The following is a 24,993-nucleotide window of genomic DNA, read 5'->3' on the forward strand; positions in this document are numbered from 1 at the left end:
AGAGGAAGAAGTTTCACAATTATTAGACAAATCAGAAAATGAATACAAAACGGTAAATTCTATACTGATGACGATGGTAAAGTGGATCATATAAGCAAAAATACGTACTATGAATCTTCAAATAAGATCTCATCTTCTGAGTTTTCTCAACTAAAACTTTGATGATTGAACAGTATATTTTTAAGGATCAAGAGAAAATATGAGGCCAGGTGTGGTGGCTCATGCCTGTAATTCCTGCACTTTGGGAGGCCGAGATGGGTGGATCACTTGAGGTCAGGAGTTCCAGATTGGCCTGGCCAACATGGTGAAACCCCGTCTCCACCAAAAATTTGAAAATTAGCTGGGCGTAGTAGCATAGGCCTGTAATCCCAGCTCCTCGGCAGGCTGAGGCATGAGAATTGCTTGAACCTGGGAGGTGGAGGTTGCGGTGAGCCGAGATCGTCCCACTGCACTCCAGCCTGGGCGACAGAGCGAGACTCTGTCTCAAAAAAAAAAAGGAAAAAAGAAACAAAAAGAAAAGAAAATATGGTATTCTACTCAGTCATTTAAGAGGAAGGAATTTCTCACACAATATTTTGTCATAGACAAGTAGTAAAGGATGTGTTCTGCTATTCTTTTATCTCTTATATTTGTGCTCCAAAATAGACTGGATATGGTTTTATAAGTAGACAAATGCTGAAAGCAGGGGTGTGTACAAAAGTGACTGGAAGGAAATAGGTGTCAAAATGAAAAATCACTGGCTTGATTATTCTAAATAATGGTTATAAATCTAAAAATATTTTGCAAAATATAGATCAGAGGATAGCAATCCTTACTTCAACAAATTGTGAACCATTAAAAGTTTCAAAACTTCAAGCTTTCAGGTATTATATTTTGCCAATGTAGATGCCAAAAAAAGAACAAGGTATAACCATAAGCTATAACTTATTAGATACCTGACTTATAACATTTATGAAATGGATATGTTCCATAAGATGGATGTGTTCCATGTTTATCCATGATGGTTGATGGGCAGTTGTATTCACAGGACATAGCCCATTTTGGCTCTATCTTAAAAACAAGGAAAATGTGAAATGACTATCTGGATTTGCTGTATTTAAATACTTAGAAAAAAATCTAATAATGTTTTCCACTATATCCTGATTCTTCTCAACATTCTCTGTAAAATATGTGTGTGTGTGTGTAAAGTTTCCGTTAGATGCAAATAACAAATGATGATGACTGCTTTTCCTTACATACTGAGAGTAAAGAACTAGCTCCCTGTAGGATTTTTTTCCTCTGAGTTGTGTTTTGTCTTAGGCTCTTGATTTACATGGAGGAGGGATACTTTGAGAAAGAGTCTTAAAAAAATTTGCTGCTGCATTTACTGTTACAGTGTTTTAAAGAACTTGATCTAATTTACATTTGTTTTTTATATTAAGACTAGGTCATATATTTTGCTTGCTCTTCTGTTTTTGTATTATGATTTATAATTTATTATTTTTGCATTTTTGTGATAATGATATGCTTTGATAATGATATGCTTTCTGGATTTTAGCATAATTCTAGATTTTAAATAAATCAAATGGTAGAGTAAGGAGCTCCAGAAAATCCAGTCTTCCATAAAAGCAACAACAACACTGTCAGAAGATCACAGCTCACTGTAGCCTCAATCTCCTAGGCCTAAGCGATCCTCCCACCTCAGCCTCCCTAGTAGCTAGGACCACAAGCATGCAGCACCTCGCCTGGCTACTTTTTAAAATTTTTGTAGAGATGGGGTCTCCCCATGTTGCCCAGGCTATTCTCAAACTTCTGGGCTCAAGCGATCCTCCTGCCTCAGCCTCTGAAAGTATTGGGATTACAGGGTATGAGCAACTGTGTCTGACCCAGAGTCAACTTTTTTGGAACTCTGGTAACTCATCAAAAGTTTGTAGCAATCAGGGGAACGCTTAAGAAAACACACTGAATCTCAGTAAGAACAGTGAGCTTTGTGGCATTTGCCTACCCTGGTCCCATCTGCTTCTCAGCTCAGTGGTAGCCTTGAAAATAACAGTCTCCATTCCTGGTACTGATACAGGGAGCGGGATAGACCTAATTCAGAAAGAATTGTAATTAACTTGTTCTTCTATCTGGTGGCTTGCTAGAAGGCTGTTTTTAAAAAAAGAGGTCTGCCCTTATGTCACCTAACTTGGAACTCTTTTGATGGAAAAGTAACTACCTTGGGGGTGTTTGTTAAAAGTATTTACAGACATATGTTTAGTTACTGTTGCCTGAGGCAAAGGAAAACAGTTGGAGCAAACCAAAACTAATCAGAAAGGTTGGGAATGAGATGCTTTGGGGAATAAGGGCTTTGAAATTCTCTGACATATTCTTGGGAATCTTGAAGGGTGAAGGGGTGGCCTGCCCCTCCACACCTGTGGGTGTTTCTCGTTAGGTGGAACGAGAGACTTGAGAAAAGAAATAAGACACAGAGACAAAGTATAGAGAAAGAAAAGCGGGGGCCCAGGGGACCGGCGCTCAGCTTACAGAGGACCCACGCCGGCACCGGCCTCTGAGTTCCCTTAGTATTTATAGATAATTATCTTTACCATCTTAAAGATAAGGGAGTGGCAGGACAATAGGATCATTTTTAGGGAGGAAATTAGCAGTAAGACATAAGAACAAGGATCTCTGTGACATGAATAAGTTTAAAGGAAAATCCCGTGCCTTGAGATAAACCTTTTAGCAACGTTGTTTCATCCTATCACATGGGGATAAACCTTGGACAATACCTAGCTTTTCTAGGAACAAAGACGCACCCTGCACGCCCAAAATCCATTAAACCTTGAGTTACCACAGCACATGTCTCTTGCAAGGACAAGGTTGGGGGTAGGGTCACAGATTAACAGCATCTCAAATACAGAACAAAATGGAGTCTCTTATGTCTACTTCTTTCTATATAGACACAGTAACAGGCTGATCTCTTTCTTTTCCCCACATTTCCCCCTTTTCTTTTCAACAAAACCACCATTGTCATCATGACACCGAGATTACATACTTCACAAAGTAACAGAATATCACAAAGCAAGTGGAGGCAGGATGAGATCACAGGATGGTGTTAAAATTAAAATTTTTGGGCATGCATAGTCATGGATAACATCTTATCAGAAAACAGGGTTTGAGAGCAGACAACCTGTCTGACCAAAATTTATTAGGTGGGAATTTCCTCATCCTAATAAGCCTGGGAGCGCTACAGGAGGCCGGGGCTTATTTCATCCCTTCGGCTTCAACCGTAAAAGGCGGCACGCCTCCAAGGGGGTCGTTTATAGGCCTACCCTCAGAGCGCATTCTCTTTCTCAGGGGTGTTCCTTGCTGAGAAAAAGAATTCAGCGATATTTCTCCTATTTGCATAATGAAAAGAGAAGAAATATGGCTCTGTTCCGTCCAGCTCACCGGCGGCCAGTTCAAGGTTGCCTCCCTTGTTCCCTGAACATTGCTGTTATCTTATTCTTTTTCCAAGATGCCCAGATTTCATATTGTTCAAACACACATGCTCCACAAACAATTTGTGCAGTTAAGGCAATCATCACAGGGTCCGGAGGTGACATATATCCTCCTCAGTTTACAAAGAAGATGATAGAATTAAAAGATTAAAGTAAAGACAGACATAAGAAATTACAAAAGTATTAATTTTGGAGAACTAATAAATGTCCATGAAATCTTCACATTTTATGTTTTTCTGCCGTGGCTTCAGCCAGTCCCTGCATTCAAGGTCCCTGACTTCCCGCAACGTTCTCCCTCCCTTTTCCTCTATATAAATGTGCCATGGTGATGAAGGCTTGTTCGTTAGTCAATGGTGCTCGATTGCGGTGTTTCCGTCTCCGTGGAGGCGCTTTTCTTTGCATCTCCGATGGGTTCATTGTAGAACTTCAAATGTTTAGTGGGTATCCAAACAGGAAGCTGATTTGCTCCTGGTGAAACACAAGCAAAACCTCTTCCCCAGGTTATCACCTTCCCTATTTCCCATGTCTTATTTTTGTTGTCTTTCCACCAAATCAGTTTTCTTTCATGTGGACTGTTCTTTTTACCAGTAAGATGTTGTTCTGCAGAAGTAGTAGTCTGATTTCTATAAATGTTTAAAAAATTTAAAGTATAGAGTGCTAGATTAAGCTGCATCTGAGGAGTGGTACACTCCTTACTGTCTCCCCCTTTTTTTTTTTAACTAACTGAGTTTCGAGTGTTCTATTAGTTCTTTCAACTATGGCCTGTCCTTGGGAATTATAAGGAATTCCTGTTGTATGTGTAATATTCCACTGATTTAAGAATTTTTGGAAAGCTTTACTACAATAACCTGGTCCATTGTCAGTTTTAATTTTTTCTGGAACTCCCATTACAGCAAAACAAGATAATAAATGTTTTTTAACATGGGAAGTACTTTCTTAATTATCTGGTCCTAAGCAATGTAAAATCATTGTACTTTCGTACGCTTCTGAAGCTGTGCCTGCGCCGACAAGTCTTGTAACAGCCTTTTGTTTAGGCCAATTTTTTGGCCACTGATTTAAAGCAATGACAGAGACATCTGCTCCAGTGTCTACCAACCCTTCAAACTCTTTTCCTTGAATGATGGCCTTACAAAACAGGTCTGCTCTCAGAGACCAGATTTGCCCAATATGCAGCCTTTCCTGTCGGATCAGTGTTTCCGAACCCTCCTGTTCTTTTTATCTCACTGTTTCAAACTTTAATATAAGGTAGGAGTAATAATTGAGCAATCCTGTCTCCTGGACTGGCACTCCAAGGAACTGAGGAACTAATAACCAATTGAATTTCGCCTTTAAAGTCTGAATCAACCACACCAGTATGAATTTGAACTCCTTTTAGATTTAAACTTGATCTTCCTAAGATTAGTCCTACAGTCCCCTCAGGCAATGGGCCATATACCCCTGTGGGGATTTTTTGTGGAGGCTCCCCTGGAAGCAGAGAGACTGCTTGTATGGTGCATAAATCTACTGCTGCACTGCCGCTTGTGGCGGGGGATAATTGCTGTATTGTGATAACTGGCTTATTCCCTGAGACACTTGTGGCAGTGGGGGTTGTTGTTCCTGAAAACCCTGAGGAACAAAGGGCTGAATTTGGAATGCCCCAGTTTGTTGCGGGGCCTGAGGCTCGCCCCTCCTCTCGTTTCCCGACAGTAGTTGCCCATTTTTATCAAATTTAGAACGACATTGATCACCCCAATGTTTTCCCTTTTTACATCTTGGACATAGGCCAGGTGGCTCTTTATCTGTTCTTGTAGTAGCTTGAGTAGTTACATTTTGTTTATTTGAGACTAGGCAATTCTTTTTTAGATGACCAATTTGACCACAATTATAACATCTTCCCCCAAATGTTCTAACCTGTCCTCCTAAAGCAACTCCTGTTATTGCTTGAGCCATAAGCATAGCTTTATGCATAGCTCCTCCAATTCCATCGCAGGCTTTAACATACTCTGAGATTACATCTGATCCTGCGGGAACCTTTCCTTTTAATGGCTTAATGGCTGATTGACAATCAGGATTGGCGTTTTCATATGCCATCAACTCCACTATGACCTTACGGGCATTCTCATCGGTAATTGACTTTTGAGCAGCATCTTGAAGTCTTGCTACAAAATCAGGATAGGGCTCCTTAGAGCCTTGTCTTATTGTATTAAAGGAGGGGCAGGCGGTTCCTGGGTCTTGGATTTTCTCCCAGGCCCTAAGGCAGATAGCCCTGATTTGCTCAATGGCCTCATTTGGCATTATTACTTGTTGGTCAACAGTGCTCCAATTTTGACCTATTCCTAATAGTTGATCTGCATCTATGTCAATTGGAGGATTGGCAGTCCTATTTTTTCGGACCTGTACTTGTGCCCCATCAATCCACCAAGTCTTAAATTGTAAAAATTGAGAGGGTGAGAGTGAGGATTTTGCCAGAATCTCTCAATCATAAGGAATGAGTCTATGTCCATGAGCAATGGAATCTAATAATGTTCTCATGTAAGGAGAGTTGGGTCCATACTGTTTTACTCCTTCTTTCATTTCTTTTAGCATTTTTATAGAAAAAGACTTATATCTGGCTTCAGCTACGGGAAGCTCTCCCTCTTGGGCCCCTTCTCCAGGTGGTCTTGCTTCTAATATTACTGGGAATTGCCACGCCTCAATATCTCCTTGTTTTCTTGCCTCATCAATAATTTTATGTAACGCACTACCCTGTGTACTAGGCGGTGCTGTAGGATTAAGTCTCATGGTGGGCGGTTGAGGATATGGTACCCTGCCCTGTGGCGCTGGAAATGTTCCTGGCTGTCCACACAGATTTTCTGGGGGCAACCGATACCGCAGTTCGGCTGGCAGCCAGTATTGATAGGCTACTGGCGGCTGGGTCTTATCTTCTACCGGCTGATATTGTGGACACTGCATTTGGAATGGCATTGCCATGACAGAAACTCTATCTTTTTCTATTTGATCTTCTTTTGGAGTTTGTACTTGTTTAACCTGCATTTGAGGTTGTAAAGTTACAGGCATTTGAGCTGCTGGAAGAGGAGTTGGCCATCGTGGTTTAGACTCTGATGGCTCTGCTAATTCTGGATTTTTTTCTTCTAATTTTAACGTTTCAGGATATACTACCTCCTGTAATTGATTATTGTCAACATTTTGCGTTGACCGAGCCATAGCCGGCTCTGATACACATTCACAGTGTGAACTTTCCTTTCCTTTCCGGGATTCTATCCCTGCCTCTTTTTCACAATCTACTGCACAGCTTTTAGGGACATCAGAAATTGGAATGCTATCTTCTTCTGTTTGAAATGGTTCTAAAGCTACTTTAATAATGACCCAATCATTCCATACTGTGAGCGGAATGATTTTACCTTCCCTACTTGCTTGTTTTAATTCTTTGCCAATTTTTTCCCAATCTTTTAGATCTAAAGTTCCCTGTTCCGGAAACCATGGACAAAACTGCTCTATTGTTTGAAATAGCGTAATTAGATTTTTGGTAGAGACTTTAACTCCCCCTCTTTTTAAGAGAATTTTAATAAAGCTGCGATAAGAGGCATATTTACTCTTAGTTTGCCCCATTGTTACCCTAGGTTCTTCCGAGCGCACAAGCTTACCGCAAGGCTGACTGTAGACGTACTCGGGAGTCTCTCGTCGACTTGTCCTCAGTGACCACGCTCCAGCGTACCTTCACCTTAGAGAAAAGCTTCCACGTTGGGCACCAGATGAAGGGGTGGCCTGCCCCTCCACACCTGTGGGTGTTTCTCGTTAGGTGGAACGAGAGACTTGAGAAAAGAAATAAGACACAGAGACAAAGTATAGAGAAAGAAAAGCGGGGGCCCAGGGGACCGGCGCTCAGCTTACAGAGGACCCACGCCGGCACCGGCCTCTGAGTTCCCTTAGTATTTATAGATAATTATCTTTACCATCTTAAAGATAAGGGAGTGGCAGGACAATAGGATCATTTTTAGGGAGGAAATTAGCAGTAAGACATAAGAACAAGGATCTCTGTGACATGAATAAGTTTAAAGGAAAATCCCGTGCCTTGAGATAAACCTTTTAGCAACGTTGTTTCATCCTATCACATGGGGATAAACCTTGGACAATACCTAGCTTTTCTAGGAACAAAGACGCACCCTGCACGCCCAAAATCCATTAAACCTTGAGTTACCACAGCACATGTCTCTTGCAAGGACAAGGTTGGGGGTAGGGTCACAGATTAACAGCATCTCAAATACAGAACAAAATGGAGTCTCTTATGTCTACTTCTTTCTATATAGACACAGTAACAGGCTGATCTCTTTCTTTTCCCCACAGAAGGGTACATGCATGCCCAGAGCTTTGTACATGCTCAGGAAAGACCCGAGAAGACCCAGAGCTCTCTCTCTGGCTCACTTTAAGTCTCTGCACAAGCAGGAAGTGAAGACTAAGGTGGAGTTATAAACTGCCTGGCTGAATATTGAAGGCATGTCCCAACACGCAGAGCCCATGTGCAAAGACTGGCAGAATTTTTTGGTTGCGGAGGTTTAAGGAAATTTCTTTCTAATCACCAGCAGACTACTAACTAATGGAACAGAGAGTTCACTGGCCACACATGACAAAGAAACAGACTTTACAAAATTAGTTCAGATAAGTCATTAAATAAGGAAACAACTACAACAAACAGCAACAACAAATCCCTAGAAGGGGGAAACATCTGATTTATAGAGTTGTCACACTGTAATATTCGAAATGGCCAGTTTTCTACAAAAAATAATGAAACATATAAATAAACAAAGTAAGGCTCTTATACAGAAGAAACGAACAAAAACTGCCCCCAAGGAAGCACAAAGACTTTAAGTAAGCTGTCATTATTAATGCTCAAATTGCTGAAGGAAACCAGGAGAATGATACACCATCAAATAGAGAATATCAATATAGAAATTATAAAAAGGAACTAAACAGAGTTTATAGCTGAAAAGTACAGTAACTGAAAGGTTCACTAAAGGTTTAGATAGCAGAATTGAGTAGACAGAAGAATCAGTGATTCTGAAGGTAAATTAATTGAAATATCCAATTTGAAGAGCAGATCCCTTAGAGACCTGTGAGACACTGTCAAGTGCACCAACATGCACACCAACACAGTGTAATGAGAGTAACATAAGGAAAGGCGAGAGAGCTGGAAAGAGCATTTGCTATGGTGTGAATGTTTGTGTCTTTTTATATGATGTCTTTTAAATTTATATGATGAAATCCTAACCCCCAAGGTATTGGGAGATAGGGACCTGGGTGGTGACTGGGTCATGGGAGTAGAGCTCTCATGAATGGGATTAGCACTCTTAGAGTAGTAAGATCACTTGCCCTTCTACCATGTGAGAACACAGTGAGAAGGCACTCTCTGTGAATCAGAAAATGGGCCTTCACCAGATAGCAAGTCTGTTGGTTCCTTGATCTTGGACTTCCCAACCTCCAGAACTGTGAGAAATAAATTTCTGTTGTTTATAAGCTACCCAGTTTATGGTGTTTTGTTATCGCAGCCTGAAGAGACTAAAACTATTTAAATAAATAATGCTCAGAAACTTCTCACATTTGAGGAAAAACATTAACCACATTTAAGAAGCTCAAGAAACTCCAAGTAGGATAAACTATACCAAGACACATGATAATCAAATTGTCAAAAGGCAGAGAATGTTGAAAGCATCAAGAGAAGTAACTCATCACATATAAGGATCCTTGATAAGATTAATAGCTGATTTCTCATCAGAGACTCCATAGTCTTCTAGAGGGTAGTAGATTGGCATATTCAGAGTTCTGAAAGGAAAAAAAAAAGCCATCAACCAGGAATTTTATATTCAGCAAAACTGTCTTTAGAGATGAATGAGAAATACTTTCCCAGATAAACAAAAACTAAGTTATTGCTGGCAGACCTGCTCTATAAGAAATGCTAAAGGGAGGCTTCTCTATCTAATTATTTATTTTTTCCTACACTCTGTTACTGTCTGTGTCTAGCTGCAGTAGTTTTAATACATTTTTGAATGACAGCTATTTTTCTGGTGGGAAACTTTTAGTTCTTTTATTCTTTGTTAATATGCTAAAAACTAGCCTTTTGCATTTATCTAAAAAGAGACAAACTTGGACATAAGAAAACTTTTTCATGTATATAAATCAGAGGTTCTTTACAGATTTACAAAGGAAATTGTGTGACTACAAGTTAAATTTGAAATGTGTGGTATATGTTAATTTCTTGCAGGAGAAGGAAGCCAACATCCTTTTGGAGCCATGAATATTGTCCGAACTCCATCTGTTGCTCAGATTGGAATTTCAGTGGAATTATTGGACAGTATGGCTCAGCAGACTCCCGTAGGTAATGCTGCTGTATCCTCAGTTGACTCATTCACTCAGGTAATGCAACACGCATTTCATTCTTTATCTCCCCCCTCCACCGCTTTATTAAGGTATAATATACAAGTTAAAATCATATATAACGTATGGTATACAATACGTTTTTGATACATGTTTACATTTTGTTTTGTTTTGTTTTTGAGAGATGGAGTCTTGCTCTGTTGCCCAGGCTGGAGTGCAGTGGTGCAATCTCGGCTGACTGCCATCTCCGCCTCCTGGGTTCAAGCGATTCTCCCGCCTCAGTCTCCTGAGTAGCGGGGACTACAGGCACATGCCACCACACCTGGCTAAGTTTTGTATTTTTTTTTTAGTAGAGACAGGGTATTGCCATGTTGGCCAGGCTGGTCTTGAACTCCAGACCTCAGGTGATCTGCCTGCCTTGGCCTCCCAAAGTGCTGGGAATACAGGTGTGAGCCACTCCACCTGGCCTGTATTTTGAAATAAAATCAAGCTACTTAACATGTCTGTCACCTCACACAGTCATTTTTTTGTAGAGAACACTTAAGATCTAATCTCTTAGCAAATTAAAAGTATACAATACATTATTAGTAACTGTACTCTCCATGCTGTACAATAAACTTTCAGAATTTATTCATCCTGTTGAACTGAAACTTTGTGCCCTTTGACCAACATGTCCTCATTTTCCTTTCCCCTCCACTTTCAACCCCTGGCAACCACCATTCTACTCTCTGCTTCTGTAAGTTCAACTTTTAGATTCCACATATAAGTGAGATCAGTCATGCTATTTGTCTTTCTGTTCCTGACTTACTAGCCTATTGTCGAGAGGAAAAACTGATGATGTAGGAGAGCAGGGAGAACTACTAAAGCAGTGTCTTTGAGTAGAAAATAGCAGCATATATGGAGGTGTTCACTTTAGACAGTATAACGGATATATGGGTACAGATTCAGATATGGTAGATGTGGTGATGAGAACTTGTGCAGGCTGTCTCCTGATTTCTTCTTCTTTCTTAGTGAAGTAGAAAGGAAGATCATCAGCTAAGATTGAGGTAGTAGAAATTGAAATTAAAAAAGACTGTTAAATAAGTCTTCTAGCAGAGGAGGAGTGAATGGATTAGGGAAACCATATGTGTTTGCCTGGCAGTACCAGAGGAGCACTTTTGAAGGTTGTGGTCGTGAATTTAAAGGTAGATTTGTCACATCTTTGAAAATGGACTAAATTGAGAATGACAGACTCTGGGTCTCAAAAATGTTTTTTTCCCCATAATTTTACAAATAAATTGCTGTGCTGAAAAGAAAATATAAAATAATCATAGTGTCCTGTGTAGACAATATTTAAAAAGTGTCTGGAAAATACACATTAAAATGTTATCCCTGGAGAAGGGTAAGAAGACTTTTTTATTGTACATGTTTATAAATTATTTGAGTTTTTTAAATAAAACTATAGTTTTAATTAAATGTATTATGAAGTATTTTAAATACAGAGAAAACAGAGTAACGTATGTATTCCACAAATAGTTATTATGTAACTACTCTGTGCCAGGCATGCCTTTTTTTTTTTTTTTTTTTTGAGACAGAGTCTCACTCTGTCACCCACCCAGGCTGGAGTGCAGTGGTGCGATCTTGGCTCATTGCAAGCTCCGCCTCCCGGGTTCACGCCATTCTTCTGCCTCAGCCTCCCGAGATAGCTGGGACTACAGGTGCCGGCTACCATGCCTGGCTAATTTTTTTTGTATTTTTTAGTAGAGATGGGGTTTCACTGTGTTAGCCAGGATGGTCTCGATCTCCTGACCTTGTGAGCCACCCGCCTTGGCCTCCCAAAGTGCTGGGATTACAGACGTGAGCCACCGCGCCCGGTCTGTACCAGGCATTTCTAAGCACGCATAGATACAAATAGGTCCACAAAATAGAGTAATACCTGTCTTTACAGAGCTCTCTTTATAATGGGGTATACATTAAGACTTCCATTGTCTTCCCCCTGGATTTAACTGTTATATTTTTGTCTTATTTGCCACTAATTTTTAAAAAAGAAATTAAGACGTTATAGGTATAGCCCACTGCTGCCTGCTTCTCTTCCTTTTACCTTCTAACATTTTATATCTTTCCTATTCATATTTTAGTACTTAAAACATTCCTGTGTATCCACAAACTATATATAGTACTATCTGTATGTGTTTAAACATGTTTCTAATTTAATTACTTAGTTACTCCAAATTTTTAGGAGTATTGCATGTATTTGGTTTAAATAGTCAAATAGTTTTTGTTTTTGTTTTAATTTAAGTTTTAGGGTACATGTGCACAACGTGCAGGTTTGTTACATAGGTATACATGTCCCATGTTGGTTTGCTGCACCCGTTAACTTGTCATTTACATTAGGCATTTCTCCTAATGCTATATCCCTCCCCTTGCCCCCTACCCCACGACAAGCCCCCCACCGCATGTGTGATGTTCTCCGCCCTGTTTCCAAGTGTTCTCATTGTTCAATTCCCACCTATGAGTGAGAACATGTGGAGTTTGGTTTTCTGTCCTTTTGATAGTTTGCTCAGAATGATGGTTTCCAGCTTCATCCAAGTCCCTGCAAAGGACATGAACTCATCCTTTTTCATGGCTGCGTAGTATTCCATGGTGTGTATGTGCCACATTTTCTTAATCCAGTCTATCATTGATGGACATTTGGGTTTGTTCCAAGTCTTTGCTATTATGAATAGTGCCACATTAAACATACGTGTGCACATGTCTTTATAGTAGCACGATTTATAATCCTTTGGGTATATACCCAGTAATGGGATGGCTGGGTCAAATGGTATTTCTAGTTCTAGATCCTTGAGGAATCGCCACACTGTCCTCCACAATGGTTGAACTAGTTTATACGCCCACCAACAGTGTAAAAACATTCCTGTTTCTCCACATCCTCTCCAGCACCTGTTGTTTCCTGACTTTTTAATGATCGCCATTCTAACTGGTGTGAGATGGTATCTCATTGTGGTTTTGATTTGCATTTCTCTGATGACCAGTGATGATGAACATTTTTCCCTGCATCTGTTGGCTGCATAAATGTCTTCTTTTGAGAATTGTCTGTTCATAGCCTTTTTGATGGGGTTGTTTGATTTTTTTCTTGTAAATTTGCTTAAGTTCTATGTAGATTCTGGATATTAGTCAAATGGTTTTTTTGAGACGGAGTTTCACTCTGTTGCCTAGGCTGTAGTGCAATGGTGCGATCTCGGCTCCTGCAACCTCCGTCTTCCGGGTTCAAGTGATTCTCCTGTCTCAGCCTCCCAAATAGCTGGGATTACAGGCGTGTGCCACCAGGCCTGGCTAATTTTTGTATTTTTAGTAGAGATGGGGTTTCACCATGTTGGTCAGGCTGGTCTCAACTCCTGACCTCTTGATCCACCCACCTTGGCCTCCCAAAGTGTTGGGATTGCAGGCGTGAGCCACTGCACCCGGCCTCAAATAGTTTTATATGTGAAATAGCTGTCCTCTGTTATGACTCTTACATTCTGCTTCTTTAGAAGCTATGATCTTCAACTCCCCTCCCTTTTTTAACCTATTTTTCCTAGTGTCTGTTATTTCCATGTATCAGAAAAAACCTTGCTTAATCTATTAGTTTTTCTGTTCTAGATGTTTTCTATTTATTTACTAATATAAGACATGATGAAACTCTCACTTCCCCGCTTCCCAACATGTACACACTTCTTTTCTCCCCACCTTGTCAGTATACATTTTTGTTAAATCAGTATTAAAAGTTTACAATATTATGAGAAATTAAATATTTTTCAGAACTGAGCTATGTGTAGTACAATGATTAAATTTCTTGTATAACTTTTAATTTTTCCTCATTTTTCATTTTCCTTTTTTTTCCTTTGCATAGATTTCTATGTTTCCACTTCTAATTTATGCTCAAACTCTACTAAGTGTAAATTCACATTCAGTTTATTATTTAAACATAGCAGTTTCAGATTGGTCTTGGAAACATTCCACTTGGAATTCTTTTTTTTTTTTTTTTTTTTTTTGAGACAAGGTCTCGCTCTGTCGACTAGGCTGGAATGCAGTGGTGTGATCACAGCTCACTCACTGCAGCCTCAAACTCCTGGGTTCAAGCAATCTTCCCATGAGTAGCTGGGACTACAGGCAAGAATCACCAAACCCACAGTTAATTTTTTGTAGAGATGGGGCCTCATTATGTTGCCCAGGCTGTCCTTTCTTTTTTGTTCTACTGTTGACTGACTATTCTCTGGACCTGTCGAATAGCCTTAGACAAGGTATTATTTCCTTTCAGCATTACTACAGAAATTCTTTTTGTTTCTCTTTTGTGTTGAATCCTTTGTTTTCTGGTTCCTCTGTTTTTCCTTCTTGTTGATTTGTTCTTTTGTTTGTTTTAAAAATGAATATAAATAGTATTATTGTGTACAACTTGCTGTTGTTCACTCAACATTATTTTAAAGATTTATCTATGTTGATATATGGAACAGACTTTGTTTTGATTGCTTCATAGTGTGCCATTGTATAAATGAGCCACCGTTTTTTTCATTTCCTTTTCCATATGTTCTCACTAACATTTATCAGACCTTTAAAATTTTGCCAAACTGATGAGTGAAAATTAGAATATCATATTTAGTTTGTATTTCTTGATTAGTGGTGATATTGAGCATCTTTGCACACTTTTGGACTGTGTTTGTGTTTCCTTTTATAAGAATTGACTTTATATATTTTGTCCAATTTTCTGTTGTATTGCTTTTGGCACTTTTTAAATTTAGTCTTTTGGGAAAAGAACCTAAGATGCCTTTATGTGTTCTGGATAATAATCCTTTATAAATACATTGCATTTTTCTCCTTCTAGCATGGTGCTTGTCTTTTAATATTGCTTATAGTGACTTTTACATACAGATATACTATATTTGTATATAGATAAATGTATTGTTTCTTTTATGATTTGTGGATTTGTGAGTTTTTTAATGTTTGAGAAATCCTTTTCTACCCTGATATGTAAAGATATAAAGATGTTCTCTTCTCTCTCTCCGCCCCCTTTGTGTGTGTCTGTGTGTGTGTGTGTGTCTGTGTGTGTGTGTGTGTGTGTGTGTGTGTGTGTGGAGATGGGGTCTTGCTATGTTGCCCAGGCTGGTCTTGAACTCCTGGCCTCAAGCAGAGCCTAAGATGTTCTCTTACAGTTCTTAAAGCCTTAAGGTTTACTTTTCGAATATGTTTGTGTGCAGTATGGTAAGGGAATTAAATTTATTTTTCCCCTTATGGAAAGCTAGTCCTAGCCCCATTAATTGAGTAATTAGTCCCATTTTTTTTTTTTTTTTTTTTTACCATGAGTAATAGCATCTTTGTCATATATGCTTAGGTTTATTTCTGGGCTCTGTCTTTTATTCCAATTAGTTTATTTGCCTGTCTCTTTGCCAGTAGGGCAAGTTCCTCCTCATGGTCATCAAAATATGTATAGGTATTCTTCATAATAATTGTGTAGGTATTCTTCATAATAATTATATCAGCTTGTTGAGTTTCATGAAATAGTATTAGCTTGTCAAGTTTCATGACGAACCTTGTTGGAATTTTGTTGGTAATAACATTGGATATATAGGTTTAATTTTGGGAGATTTGGCCAGCCACTTTTACCACATTGTCTTCCCATTTGTGACATATTGTATCTTTCCATTGAACATGGTATATCTTTCCATTGAATATGGTATATATAGGTCCTTTTGTTTTCTTTTCCGTCAGTAGTCTTTGTATTTTCCACAAAAATCTTATTAGTTTGTCTTAGCATTTTTTCTAGGTATTGGAGAAAATGCTTTGTTTATATTCTGAATGGAATCTTTTTAAAGTTAACTTAAAAATTATTGTCACTGGTGTGGAGGACTGCTGTTGATTTTTTTTTTTTCCTAACATTGATCTTTTAGTTGTGACTTGAGTCTGGGTACAGTGGCACATGCCTGTAACTCCAGCTCTTTGGTAGGCTGAGTTGAGAGGATTGCTTGAGCCTAGAATTTTGAGACCAGCCTGGGTAACATAGTGAGACCCTGTCTTTATAAAAAGATAAAAAATTACCCAGGCATGGTGGTGCATGCTTATAGTCTCAGCTACTTGGGAGGCTGAGGCAGAAGGATCACTTGAACCTGGGAGGTCAAGGCTGCAGTGAGCCATGATTGTGCCACTGCATTCCAGCCTGGGTGACAGAGTGGGATCTTCTCTCAAAAACAAACAAACTGATAGTGACTTTACTGAACTTTTGATATTAATCAAGTGCCTTCACAGTAGAGTCTCTTGGATTATACTGCCTTCATATTATTAAGCAACCAAATAAAAAAACCTAATAAGACCACTTCTCTGGTGTAGAGAAGAGATAGCATGGCTGATTTCGTATTTTTGAGAAAGTGATGCTGGAAAGATTATTTTTGAGTGAGTAAAAGGCAGTATTACCTTCAGAAGTTCAGTTACTTTTAGGGTTAGTACTTAAGCCCATTTGATTCTCAGGAAATATGAATCCATTTACTTCTAGCTTCTACCAAGGAGACTTGGAGTATGTTAGTGAATTTGATCATTTTAGAGTCAAGGAAAAGAAACAGATTAGGAAACAGAGGAAACGGAATAGTGCTGCCTTCATCTTCTTTCCAGCAATGGAAATAACCAGTTGCTACTTTATAATATCTTTCTGGCAGGTAAAAGACTTCTTAGAGATGGTTACTATTTTATATGAGAAAATAGGTTGATTTGAGGAGAGTGACAGTTGAGGAGGGACATAGTGGATGGAGACGTGGAGATGAAAGAAAATATTTTGAAGAAAAAAATTTTTTTTCCCCAAAGTGAGTAGCATTGTCACAATGTCATTGTATGTATGATTACTCTTAACATTCTTTTTTATTCATTTGTTTAATTTTGTTTTTTTGAGACAGGGCCTTGCTATGTTGCACAGGCTGGTCTTGAACGCCTGGCCTCAAGTGATTCTCCTGCCTTAGCCTCCCAAAGTTTTGGGATTACAGGCATGAGCCACTGCACCCAGCCAACTTTCAGCATTAGACTGTCTTAGAACTGACACTCCTTATAAACAAGTTAATGTGAGAACATTTTTAATTTAAAAATATTGAGTTCTAAATGAAGTATTTAGTACAATCCATTAATCTATTATCAACTTTTCAGTTCACACAAAAGATGTTGGACAATTTCTACAATTTTGCTTCATCATTTGCTGTCTCTCAGGCCCAGATGACACCAAGCCCATCTGAAATGTTCATTCCAGCAAATGTGGTTCTGAAATGGTATGAGGCATTTTCTGTCTCTAATATTAAGGCTTTTGTAACTGAATATCTATTTTGCCTGTGAATATATTCCTTTTTTGACATTTAAACATATTCTTTTATTATGAACATCAGCACTGCATGCTATTGAAGTATATACTATAGAGATCTGATGAGAAACAGTTCTTACCCTAAATATTTTGTTATGAATTTATAAAGACAGGAAAATATAACTGCCTTTGTTTTAGGGACCACTATTAAAGCTTATAAATATTTGCATATTTTCACTTAGAGGTACCATCTATGAGACTTGAAATATCAATCAAAACATTTTTTTCTGCTGTTTTGAAGATCTTGATCTGTAGTAAACATGTACCTTTAGGGTACAAGAGTAGTTTATACTGCACCCTGAACATGAATGGCTAATGAATCTATTTTCCAACTTTCCTGTGTTTTATAGATATTTCTTTTCACTTTGAGTATCCTAGTGATGGGAGGATGCCTAGGAAGAGTTTGTTGAGAAGTGGTACCATGGTGTAGCATGGACAGCATTGGAATGCACTAGGTTTGAATTTTGGCATAATGTAGCTATGTGACCCTGAGCAAATTTCTCTCATCTGCTCATCTATGGAATGAGGAAATAGGAGTTCAATTTGATTTTTTCCCTTAGGTCCCTTCTAGCTCTTAAATTTGCAGAAGATAAACAATTACTAAAATTTCTTATGATTTGTGCTCTCTGGTAAAAGCTAATCAAAACTGCTCTGATATTTAAATTCTATGCTTGCCATCTTTTTATAAGAATAATTACATTTCCAGATTACCTATTTAGTTTTTTTATAGCTTTTTAGAAATGACATGTAAAATTGTTTTGGATAAGTCATTTGGCAGTTAATGAAAGATCCTATTTTAATTTTCTTGTGAATGTAAATATATGTGTTTTCTTTTCTAGGTATGAAAACTTTCAAAGACGACTAGCACAGAACCCTCTCTTTTGGAAAACATAATTTGAATAAAATAATTTTTAATGGATTCTGAAATTTGTCATGTTTTGAAGATAACTGACTCTATCTGAAAGTCCGAAGTCAAAGGATCATGAAACCTAAGTGTAAAAACTGCTTAGTGACTGAAGCTTAATTAAAAATCTTTATTAAAAATTAAAAACATTGAAAAATGAAAATATGTTCATCATTAAAGACTTTTTTCCCCTTAAGCTTAAAATACTATTCAGGGGCAAAACATTTTGTTTTGGCTATGATTCATTTTTTTACTTAAAAATAAAGCCTATGCCCAACAGTAGTGTGCCAAGTACCATTGCATGTGTAATCATTCATTTATTGAAATGAAACAGTGGTTTGCTGGAGTAGTTAACTTTTCAATTACCTATCTCAAAATTTGGGAGACTTGAAAAACATATGAAATATACATTTTTAAATATGGAAAAATTGTTTTCAGAGATTATTTCCTAAGATTGTCAGTTTTTCCAATTAATGCAGGTTGGCTGTCACTTTTTATATCTGCAGATTCATATGTGTTTAATAAAATTGCCATATTGGTGAGCTTTCATTTAACACTGGTAGGCATTTATGTGTAGAATATAGGATTCTTCTTGTTAATGGACGGTTAGTAGTTCATTTTTTGTTGATTACAACAATACCCAAAAGTGGGTAATTTATTGACTTAATTTTTTTTTTTTTAGACGAAGTTTTGCTCTCTTGTCCCAACTGGAGCGCAGTGGCGTGATCACAGCTTATTCCAGCCATGACCTCCTGGGCTCAAGTGCTCATCCTGCTTCAGCTTTCCATGTAGCTGGGACTGCAGACGTGCACCCCCACATCCAGCTAATTTTTTTGATGTTTTTGTTTTGTCTTACTGTGTTGCCCAGACTAGGCTCGAACTCCTGGGCTCAAGCAATCCTCCCACTTCAGCCTCCCAAAGTGCCGGGTTGGTAATTGATAAAGAAAAGGATTTTTTTTTTTTCCTACAATGATGGAGACTGAGAATTCCAAGGCCAAGGAGCTGCAGCTGGTGAGAGCCTTCTTGCTGGTGGGGAAGAAACTCTGAAGTCATTAGGCAGTGCTACGTATCACACCGTGAGGGGGCTGAGCATGCTTTTGTGCCAGCTCAGGTCACTCTTCCTCTTCTTATAAAGCCACCAGTTCCCCTCCTGTGATGATAACTTATTAACCTTTGGGCAGAGCCCTCATGATCCAATCACCTCTTAAAGGCCCCACCTCTCAGTACTGCCACATTGGGGTTAAAATTTCAACATAAGTTTTGGAATCTAAAACTGCTCTTAAAAATAGTCTATTGGCCGGGCGCGGTGGCTCAAGCCTGTAATCCCAGCACTTTGGGAGGCGGAGACAGGCGGATCACAAGGTCAGGAGATCGAGACCATCCTGGCTAACACGGTGAAACCCCGTCTCTACTAAAAAGTACAAAAAACTAGCCGGGCGAGGTGGCGGGCGCCTGTAGTTCCAGCTACTCGGGAGGCTGAGGCAGGAGAATGATGTAAGCCCGGGAGGCGGAGCTTGCAGTGAGCCGAGATTGCGCCTCTGCACTCCAGCCTGGGTGACAGAGCGAGACTCCGTCTCAAAAAAAAAAAAAGTCTATTAAAAAAAGAAAAAAAGAAAAGAAGGACCTTTGTGGTGAAACGACTGAACCATTAGGCTTTTATCAGGTTTTTTCAGCCATGTAAAAGTAGGTTTGCATCCATTGACAGATGAATGAATAAACAAAATGTAGTATATACATACAATGAAATTATCACTCAACCTTAAAAAGGAAGGAATTTTTGACACATGCTACATGTAAGATACACAAATGAAATTAAAATGACTTTACAAAATAATTATGCTATTTTTTAATTGATGTTTTTCCTAGAGAACTTGGAAGGCCTTTGATTATTTTTATTGGCTTTTACATTTATTTCACAAAAATTCAAAAAACCTTTTTAGTATCTGAATTGTGAAGTACAATTATGTGTACACTTAAAAGTAAAATAGCATTTTATAATTTTTAAATGCCATTACTGTTTTATGCCTGTGCTTTTGTCAGTTTCTCAGTCAAACTGTTACAGTAGGTGGCTAGTCAGGCATGAGCAGGGCAGGAGAGGGCTTCGCCTGACCAAGTATGTCAGGCAACCACGAGGTGATGGTCAAGGCATTATTAACTGTCTCTCTGAAATAATAATTGGTCACAGCCAGCACCAGGGAAAGTCAGTCTCCTTATAGATAGAAAAAAATTGAAACTGGTGATCAGTACCTTCCCAATAGGATCTCAGGAGCTGGCAAATGGGCTGAAGTTTGTGCATTGACAGGTGAAATGGCGGGGTTTAACTGGTATGTGACCTTCTGGGGGCATTCCACCAGTAAAGGGAAGAACGCCTCAGGTGAGCGTGCCTACAACTCCAATATGCATGCTGCACATGCTCACCTCCCAAGTGCTGGCAGGCCACTGTGCATGCGGCAACCCACCCCAAGGGAAGAATCAGGGGAGAAGGGATGCAAGACCCTGAAAGTATGGCAGCATATAAAACCCCAAGTCAAAAGGTCAAAGTGCATACTTGTCCTTCAAGTTGCCCACTTGGCCCTCTGCCAAGTGTACTTTCCTTCCTTTTGTTCTTGCTCTAAAGCTTTTTAATAAACTTTCACTCCTGCTCTAAAACTTGCCTTTGTTTCTCCTTCGACTTCATGCCCCACAGTCAAATTCTTTCTTCTGAGGATGCAAGAGTTGAGGTTGCTGCAGACCTGTATGGATTCGTCACCTGTAACAAAAGGGTTTGCTTATGTGATGATGATTATTCTCAATAATGACAAGCCCAAATTACAACTGACCATTTTGTCACAACTGATTATTTGTTTGTTTTTGAGATAGGGTCTTGCTCTGTTGCCCAGGCTGGAGTGCAATGGTGCAGTCTCAGCTCACTGCAACTTCTTCCTCCGAGGTTCAAGGGATTCTCCTGCCGCAGCCTCCCAAGTAGCTGGGATTACAGGTGTGTGCTACCACACCCAACTAATTTTTGTAGTTTTAGTAGAGATGGGGTTTCAACATGTTGGCCAGGCTGGTCTCAAACTCCTGACCTCAAGTGATCCACTTGCCTCAGCCTCCCAAAGTGCTGGGATTACAGGCATGAGCCACTGTGCCTGGCCACAACTGATTATTTTGTTAGAGCCTGACCCAGAGAATCCATTACCAGTTTTAGTGCTGTAGGTTTTTTCTTTAATCTCCTGTTTTCATGAACTTCATCAAATACCTAATTGAGCACTGAGGTTCAGTCCCAACAAATGTTTGATGCTGTCAGAGGCATGTGAACCAGAGCAACTCCATTTTAAATAGGAACTAGGCAAAAATGGGGCTGCATTCCCAGATGGTTAAGGCATTCTTAGTCCCAGGATGAGATAGGAGGTTGGCACAAGATACAGGTCATAAAGACCTTGCTGATAAAATAGGTTGTATTAAAGAAGCTGGCTAAAACCCACCAAAACCAAGACGGCAATGAGAGTTACCTCTGGTTGTTCTTACTGCTACACTCCCACCAGTACCATGACAATGTCATGCCATGGCAACATCAGGAAGTTACCGTATATGGTCTAAAAAATGGGAGGCAGGAATAATACACCCCTTGTTTAGCATATCATCAAGAAATAACCATAAAAATGGGCAACCAGCAGCCCTCAGGGCTGCTCTGTCTGTGGAGTAGCCATTCTTTTATTTCTTTACTTTCCTCATAAACTTGCTTTCACTTTATGGGGCTCGTCTTGAATTACTTCTTGTGGGAGATCCAAGAACCCTCTCTTGGGGTCTGGATCCAGACCGCTTTCCTGTAACAATACCCTTGTAAACCAAGAATAAAATTCTAAGCCACTCAGCTTACTGAATGGACTCCTTTTGGCCAAGGGGATCCCAAATAAAAAACTTGTTAAGGCCATGATGGGAAGTGGAGGTTGAGGTCAGACATGCTTTGTTATGCCCTCTTCCCTTTGGAGTTTAGGCACAACTGACCAGCATTAACATTAAAATAGAAATCATAAGACTGATAAAACAGGCTGTTGTTAGTAATAAGATACCCGACTCCAGCCTGACTCTCTGGTATAACATCACATGACAGTGGCCCTAAAGGAAATCAAAGTATTTTATTCCAAAATATATTTCTTTGACATATTTTGGAATGGCCCTGCAAAGCTGTCTCCTGTGGGGGAAATTTGCATTCTTTAGAGAATCCCCTTCTCTTTACAAGTCTTTTCCTAATCCAGGAGAGATTTAATATATTTTAAGGTCTGATAGACATTTATTATCTATTCTCCCAGAAGCCTGTTACTTAGAGGCTTTATCTACATAACAAGAACCTTGGCTTCCACGTGGTGAGGTAGCTCATGCTTATAATCCCAGCACTTTGGGAGGCCAAAGCAGGTGGATCACGAGGTCAGGAGCTCAAGACCAGCCTGGCCAACATAGTGAAACCCTGTCTCTACTAAAAAATACAAAAATTAGCCAGGCATAGTGGTGTGTGCCTATAGTCCTTGCTACTTGGGAGGCTGAGGCAGAAGAATTGCTTGAACCTGGGAGGTGGAGGTTGCAGGGAGCCAAAATCGCACCACTGCACTCCAGCTTGGGCAACAGAGTGAGACTTGTCTCAAAAAAAACATAATAAATAAATAAAAAGAACCTTGGCTTCCACAACCCCCCTTATCTTAAGCATTTCTTTATGTCGACTTCCATTTCTCAAGCAAAGCTTAATCCTTTTAACCAACTGTCAATCAGAAAATCTTTGAATGCATCTATGATCTGGAAGCACCCCTCCACCTGAGAGACAGGACTAGCTGGATTTCTTAGGCCAACTAAGAATCCCTAAGCCTAGCTGGGAAGGTGACCGCTTCCACCTTTAAACACTTAGGGTTTGCAAGTTAGCTCACACTCGACCAATCAGATAGTAAAGAGAGCTCACTAAATGCTAGTTAGGCAAAAGCAGGAGGTAAAGAAATAGCCAATCATCTATTGCCTGAGAGAGCACAGCGGGAGGGACAAGAATCGGGATATAAACCCAGGCATTCGAGCCAGCAAGGGCTACCCTCTTTGGGTCCCCTCCCATTGTATGGGAACTCTGTTTCCAGTCTATTTCACTCTATTAAATCTTGCAACTGCACTCTTCTGGTCTGTGTTTGTTACGGTTTGAGCTGAGCTTTCGCTCGCTGTCCACCACCGCTGTCTGCCACCATCACAGACCCGCTGCTGACTTCCATCCCTCTGGATCCGGCAGGGTGACCGCTGTGCTCCTGATCCAGCGAGGCGCTCATTGCTGCTCCTGATCAGGCTAAAGACTTGCCATTGTTCCTGCATGGCTAAGTGCCCAGGTTCTTCCTAATCGAGCTGAACACTAGTCACTGGGTTCCGCGGTTCTCTTCCGTGACGGCTTCTAATAGAGCTATAACACTCACCACATGGCCCAAGATTCCATTCCTTGGAATCCGTGAGGCCAAGAACCCCAGGTCAGAGAACATGAGGCTTGCCACCATCTTGGAAGCGGCTCGCCACCATCTTGGGAGCTCTGTGAGCAAGGACCCCCGGTAACACGCCCACATCCCCTACTCCCTGCTTTGAGATAACCTGCCTTTTATACTTTACATGTATTGATTTTTGTCTTTGCCTATAACGTCTGTCTCTCTAAAATGTATAAAACCAAGCTATAATCCAACTACCTTGGGCACATGTTTTCAGGACCTCCTGAGGCTGTGTCACAGGCCATGACACTCATATTTGGCTTAGACTAAACCACTTCAAATATTTTAGAGTTTGGCTTTTTTTTGGTCAACACCTTCAAGCCTCAAATAACAAAAGCAGTCCAATAAAGCACTGAAGTGAGGACCAGTTGTTACAGGAAAGGGGTCCCAATCCAGACCCCAAGAGAGGGTTCTTGGATATCATGCAAAAAAGAATTCAGGGCGAGTTCACAGTACAAAGTGAAAGCAAGTTTATTAAAAAAATAAAGTGGTGACAGAGCAGCTACTCCATTGACAGAGTAGGATGTTCCTGAAAGTAAGAGGAGGAATGTGTCTGCTCTAGGTACAATGCTTGTATATATGGGGAGATGTGCTCCACTACAAGGGTTTGTGATAAAGGATTAATTTTCTTAATTACTATATTTTGCAAGAATTGATATTATCATCTTTAAAGCAAAATCAGGAATGCCTTTGTTCTCCAGATATCTGGGCATCTGGACATTCCCAAGTGTGGGTCTGTTTAGGAAACATTATTAACTTGTTCCCTTAACCGTAAACATTTCGAGGCTAGGAATGCCTAATTTTCTGAGAATGCAGCCCAGCAAGTCCCAGTCTTATTTTCCTAGCCCTCACTCAAAATGGAGTCGCTCTGGTTCAAACGTCTCTGACACAGTGACTGAGTATGCCCTTGGGTATGCGCTACTTATTTTCTAGTGTCAACTCTTTCATTGACAGTGTATCTGTGTTTCTGAGAAAGGGATAGCCCGGGGAGTCAGAAAGGGAATCAGCCTTACAATCTCTCCAGCTACTGATACTTCTCTATAGTGAGCCACAGTGAGGGGGAGGGCAGTCGGCAGCCATATGGAGTGGGGTTCTGCTTCCCTGATCCAAAGAGGTTATTGTCTCTGTGTACAAACTAGACCTTTATAGAGCTTCAAGCTGCTCTTTACTAAAGAGTCAAGTGAACGTTCCTGAGTCACTTGGAGTCCATAGGCAGAGATCAGGCATTCAGCTTTTGGTCTGGTCTCTCCCACCTCTAAGCAAGAGGAGGGCAGGACCTCACCTCATAAGCCATCAGATGACAGGCTATCTCAGGAGCAATTCTCCGTTTCTTTTAGACAAGCCACGCTTTAGCCCTCAGAATAAAGTTTCAGCCCCTAGTTTCTTTTGCATTTCATAGATTTTCTTGCTTAATATACCCACTGAATGTACACATGTGTTCTTCCTGCTTTT

General features: G+C 39.9%; 3 protein-coding genes across 14 annotated transcripts in view; 1 reads left to right on the forward strand and 2 right to left on the reverse strand.

Annotated features, from left to right (window-relative positions):
* HIKESHI (heat shock protein nuclear import factor hikeshi) overlaps positions 1 to 18,349 on the forward strand; it is a 46,451-nt gene extending 28,102 nt beyond the window's left edge. For 4 of the 5 annotated variants that reach the window (XM_065528828.2, XM_015435583.3, XM_005579283.4 and 1 more), the window contains 3 exons: positions 9,697 to 9,848; positions 16,947 to 17,065; positions 17,994 to 18,349. In XM_065528828.2, coding sequence (XP_065384900.1) covers positions 9,697 to 9,848; positions 16,947 to 17,065; positions 17,994 to 18,048 — 326 coding nt within the window. In that variant the 3' untranslated portion in view covers positions 18,049 to 18,349. The remainder of the gene's footprint in view (positions 1 to 9,696; positions 9,849 to 16,946; positions 17,066 to 17,993) is intronic. The other variant, XM_074015038.1, reaches the window with a different exon arrangement.
* On the reverse strand, positions 5,211 to 7,210 carry LOC141408504 (endogenous retrovirus group K member 8 Gag polyprotein-like). The gene is made up of 2 exons (XM_074015037.1): positions 6,268 to 7,210; positions 5,211 to 6,222 (listed from the first exon to the last, which is right to left on the reverse strand). The coding sequence occupies exons 1-2, from the start codon at positions 7,047 to 7,049 to the stop codon at positions 5,916 to 5,918; spliced, it is 1,089 nt and encodes a 362-aa protein (XP_073871138.1). The 5' UTR covers positions 7,050 to 7,210; the 3' UTR covers positions 5,211 to 5,915.
* The window catches only part of ME3 (malic enzyme 3), a 321,404-nt gene continuing 303,695 nt past the window's right edge, over positions 7,285 to 24,993 (reverse strand). For all 8 annotated transcript variants that reach the window (XR_012423600.1, XR_012423598.1, XR_012423596.1 and 5 more), the window contains 2 exons: positions 20,713 to 20,807; positions 7,285 to 9,257 (listed from right to left, as the gene is read on the reverse strand). Coding sequence is in view for 3 of the 8 variants with exons in the window: in XM_074015035.1 (XP_073871136.1) it covers positions 20,745 to 20,807 (63 nt within the window). In the remaining 5 variants the exon portion in view is untranslated. The remainder of the gene's footprint in view (positions 9,258 to 20,712; positions 20,808 to 24,993) is intronic.

This window comes from Macaca fascicularis, chromosome 14 (genome assembly GCF_037993035.2).
Source record: "Macaca fascicularis isolate 582-1 chromosome 14, T2T-MFA8v1.1".
Lineage (NCBI taxonomy): Eukaryota > Metazoa > Chordata > Mammalia > Primates > Cercopithecidae > Macaca > Macaca fascicularis.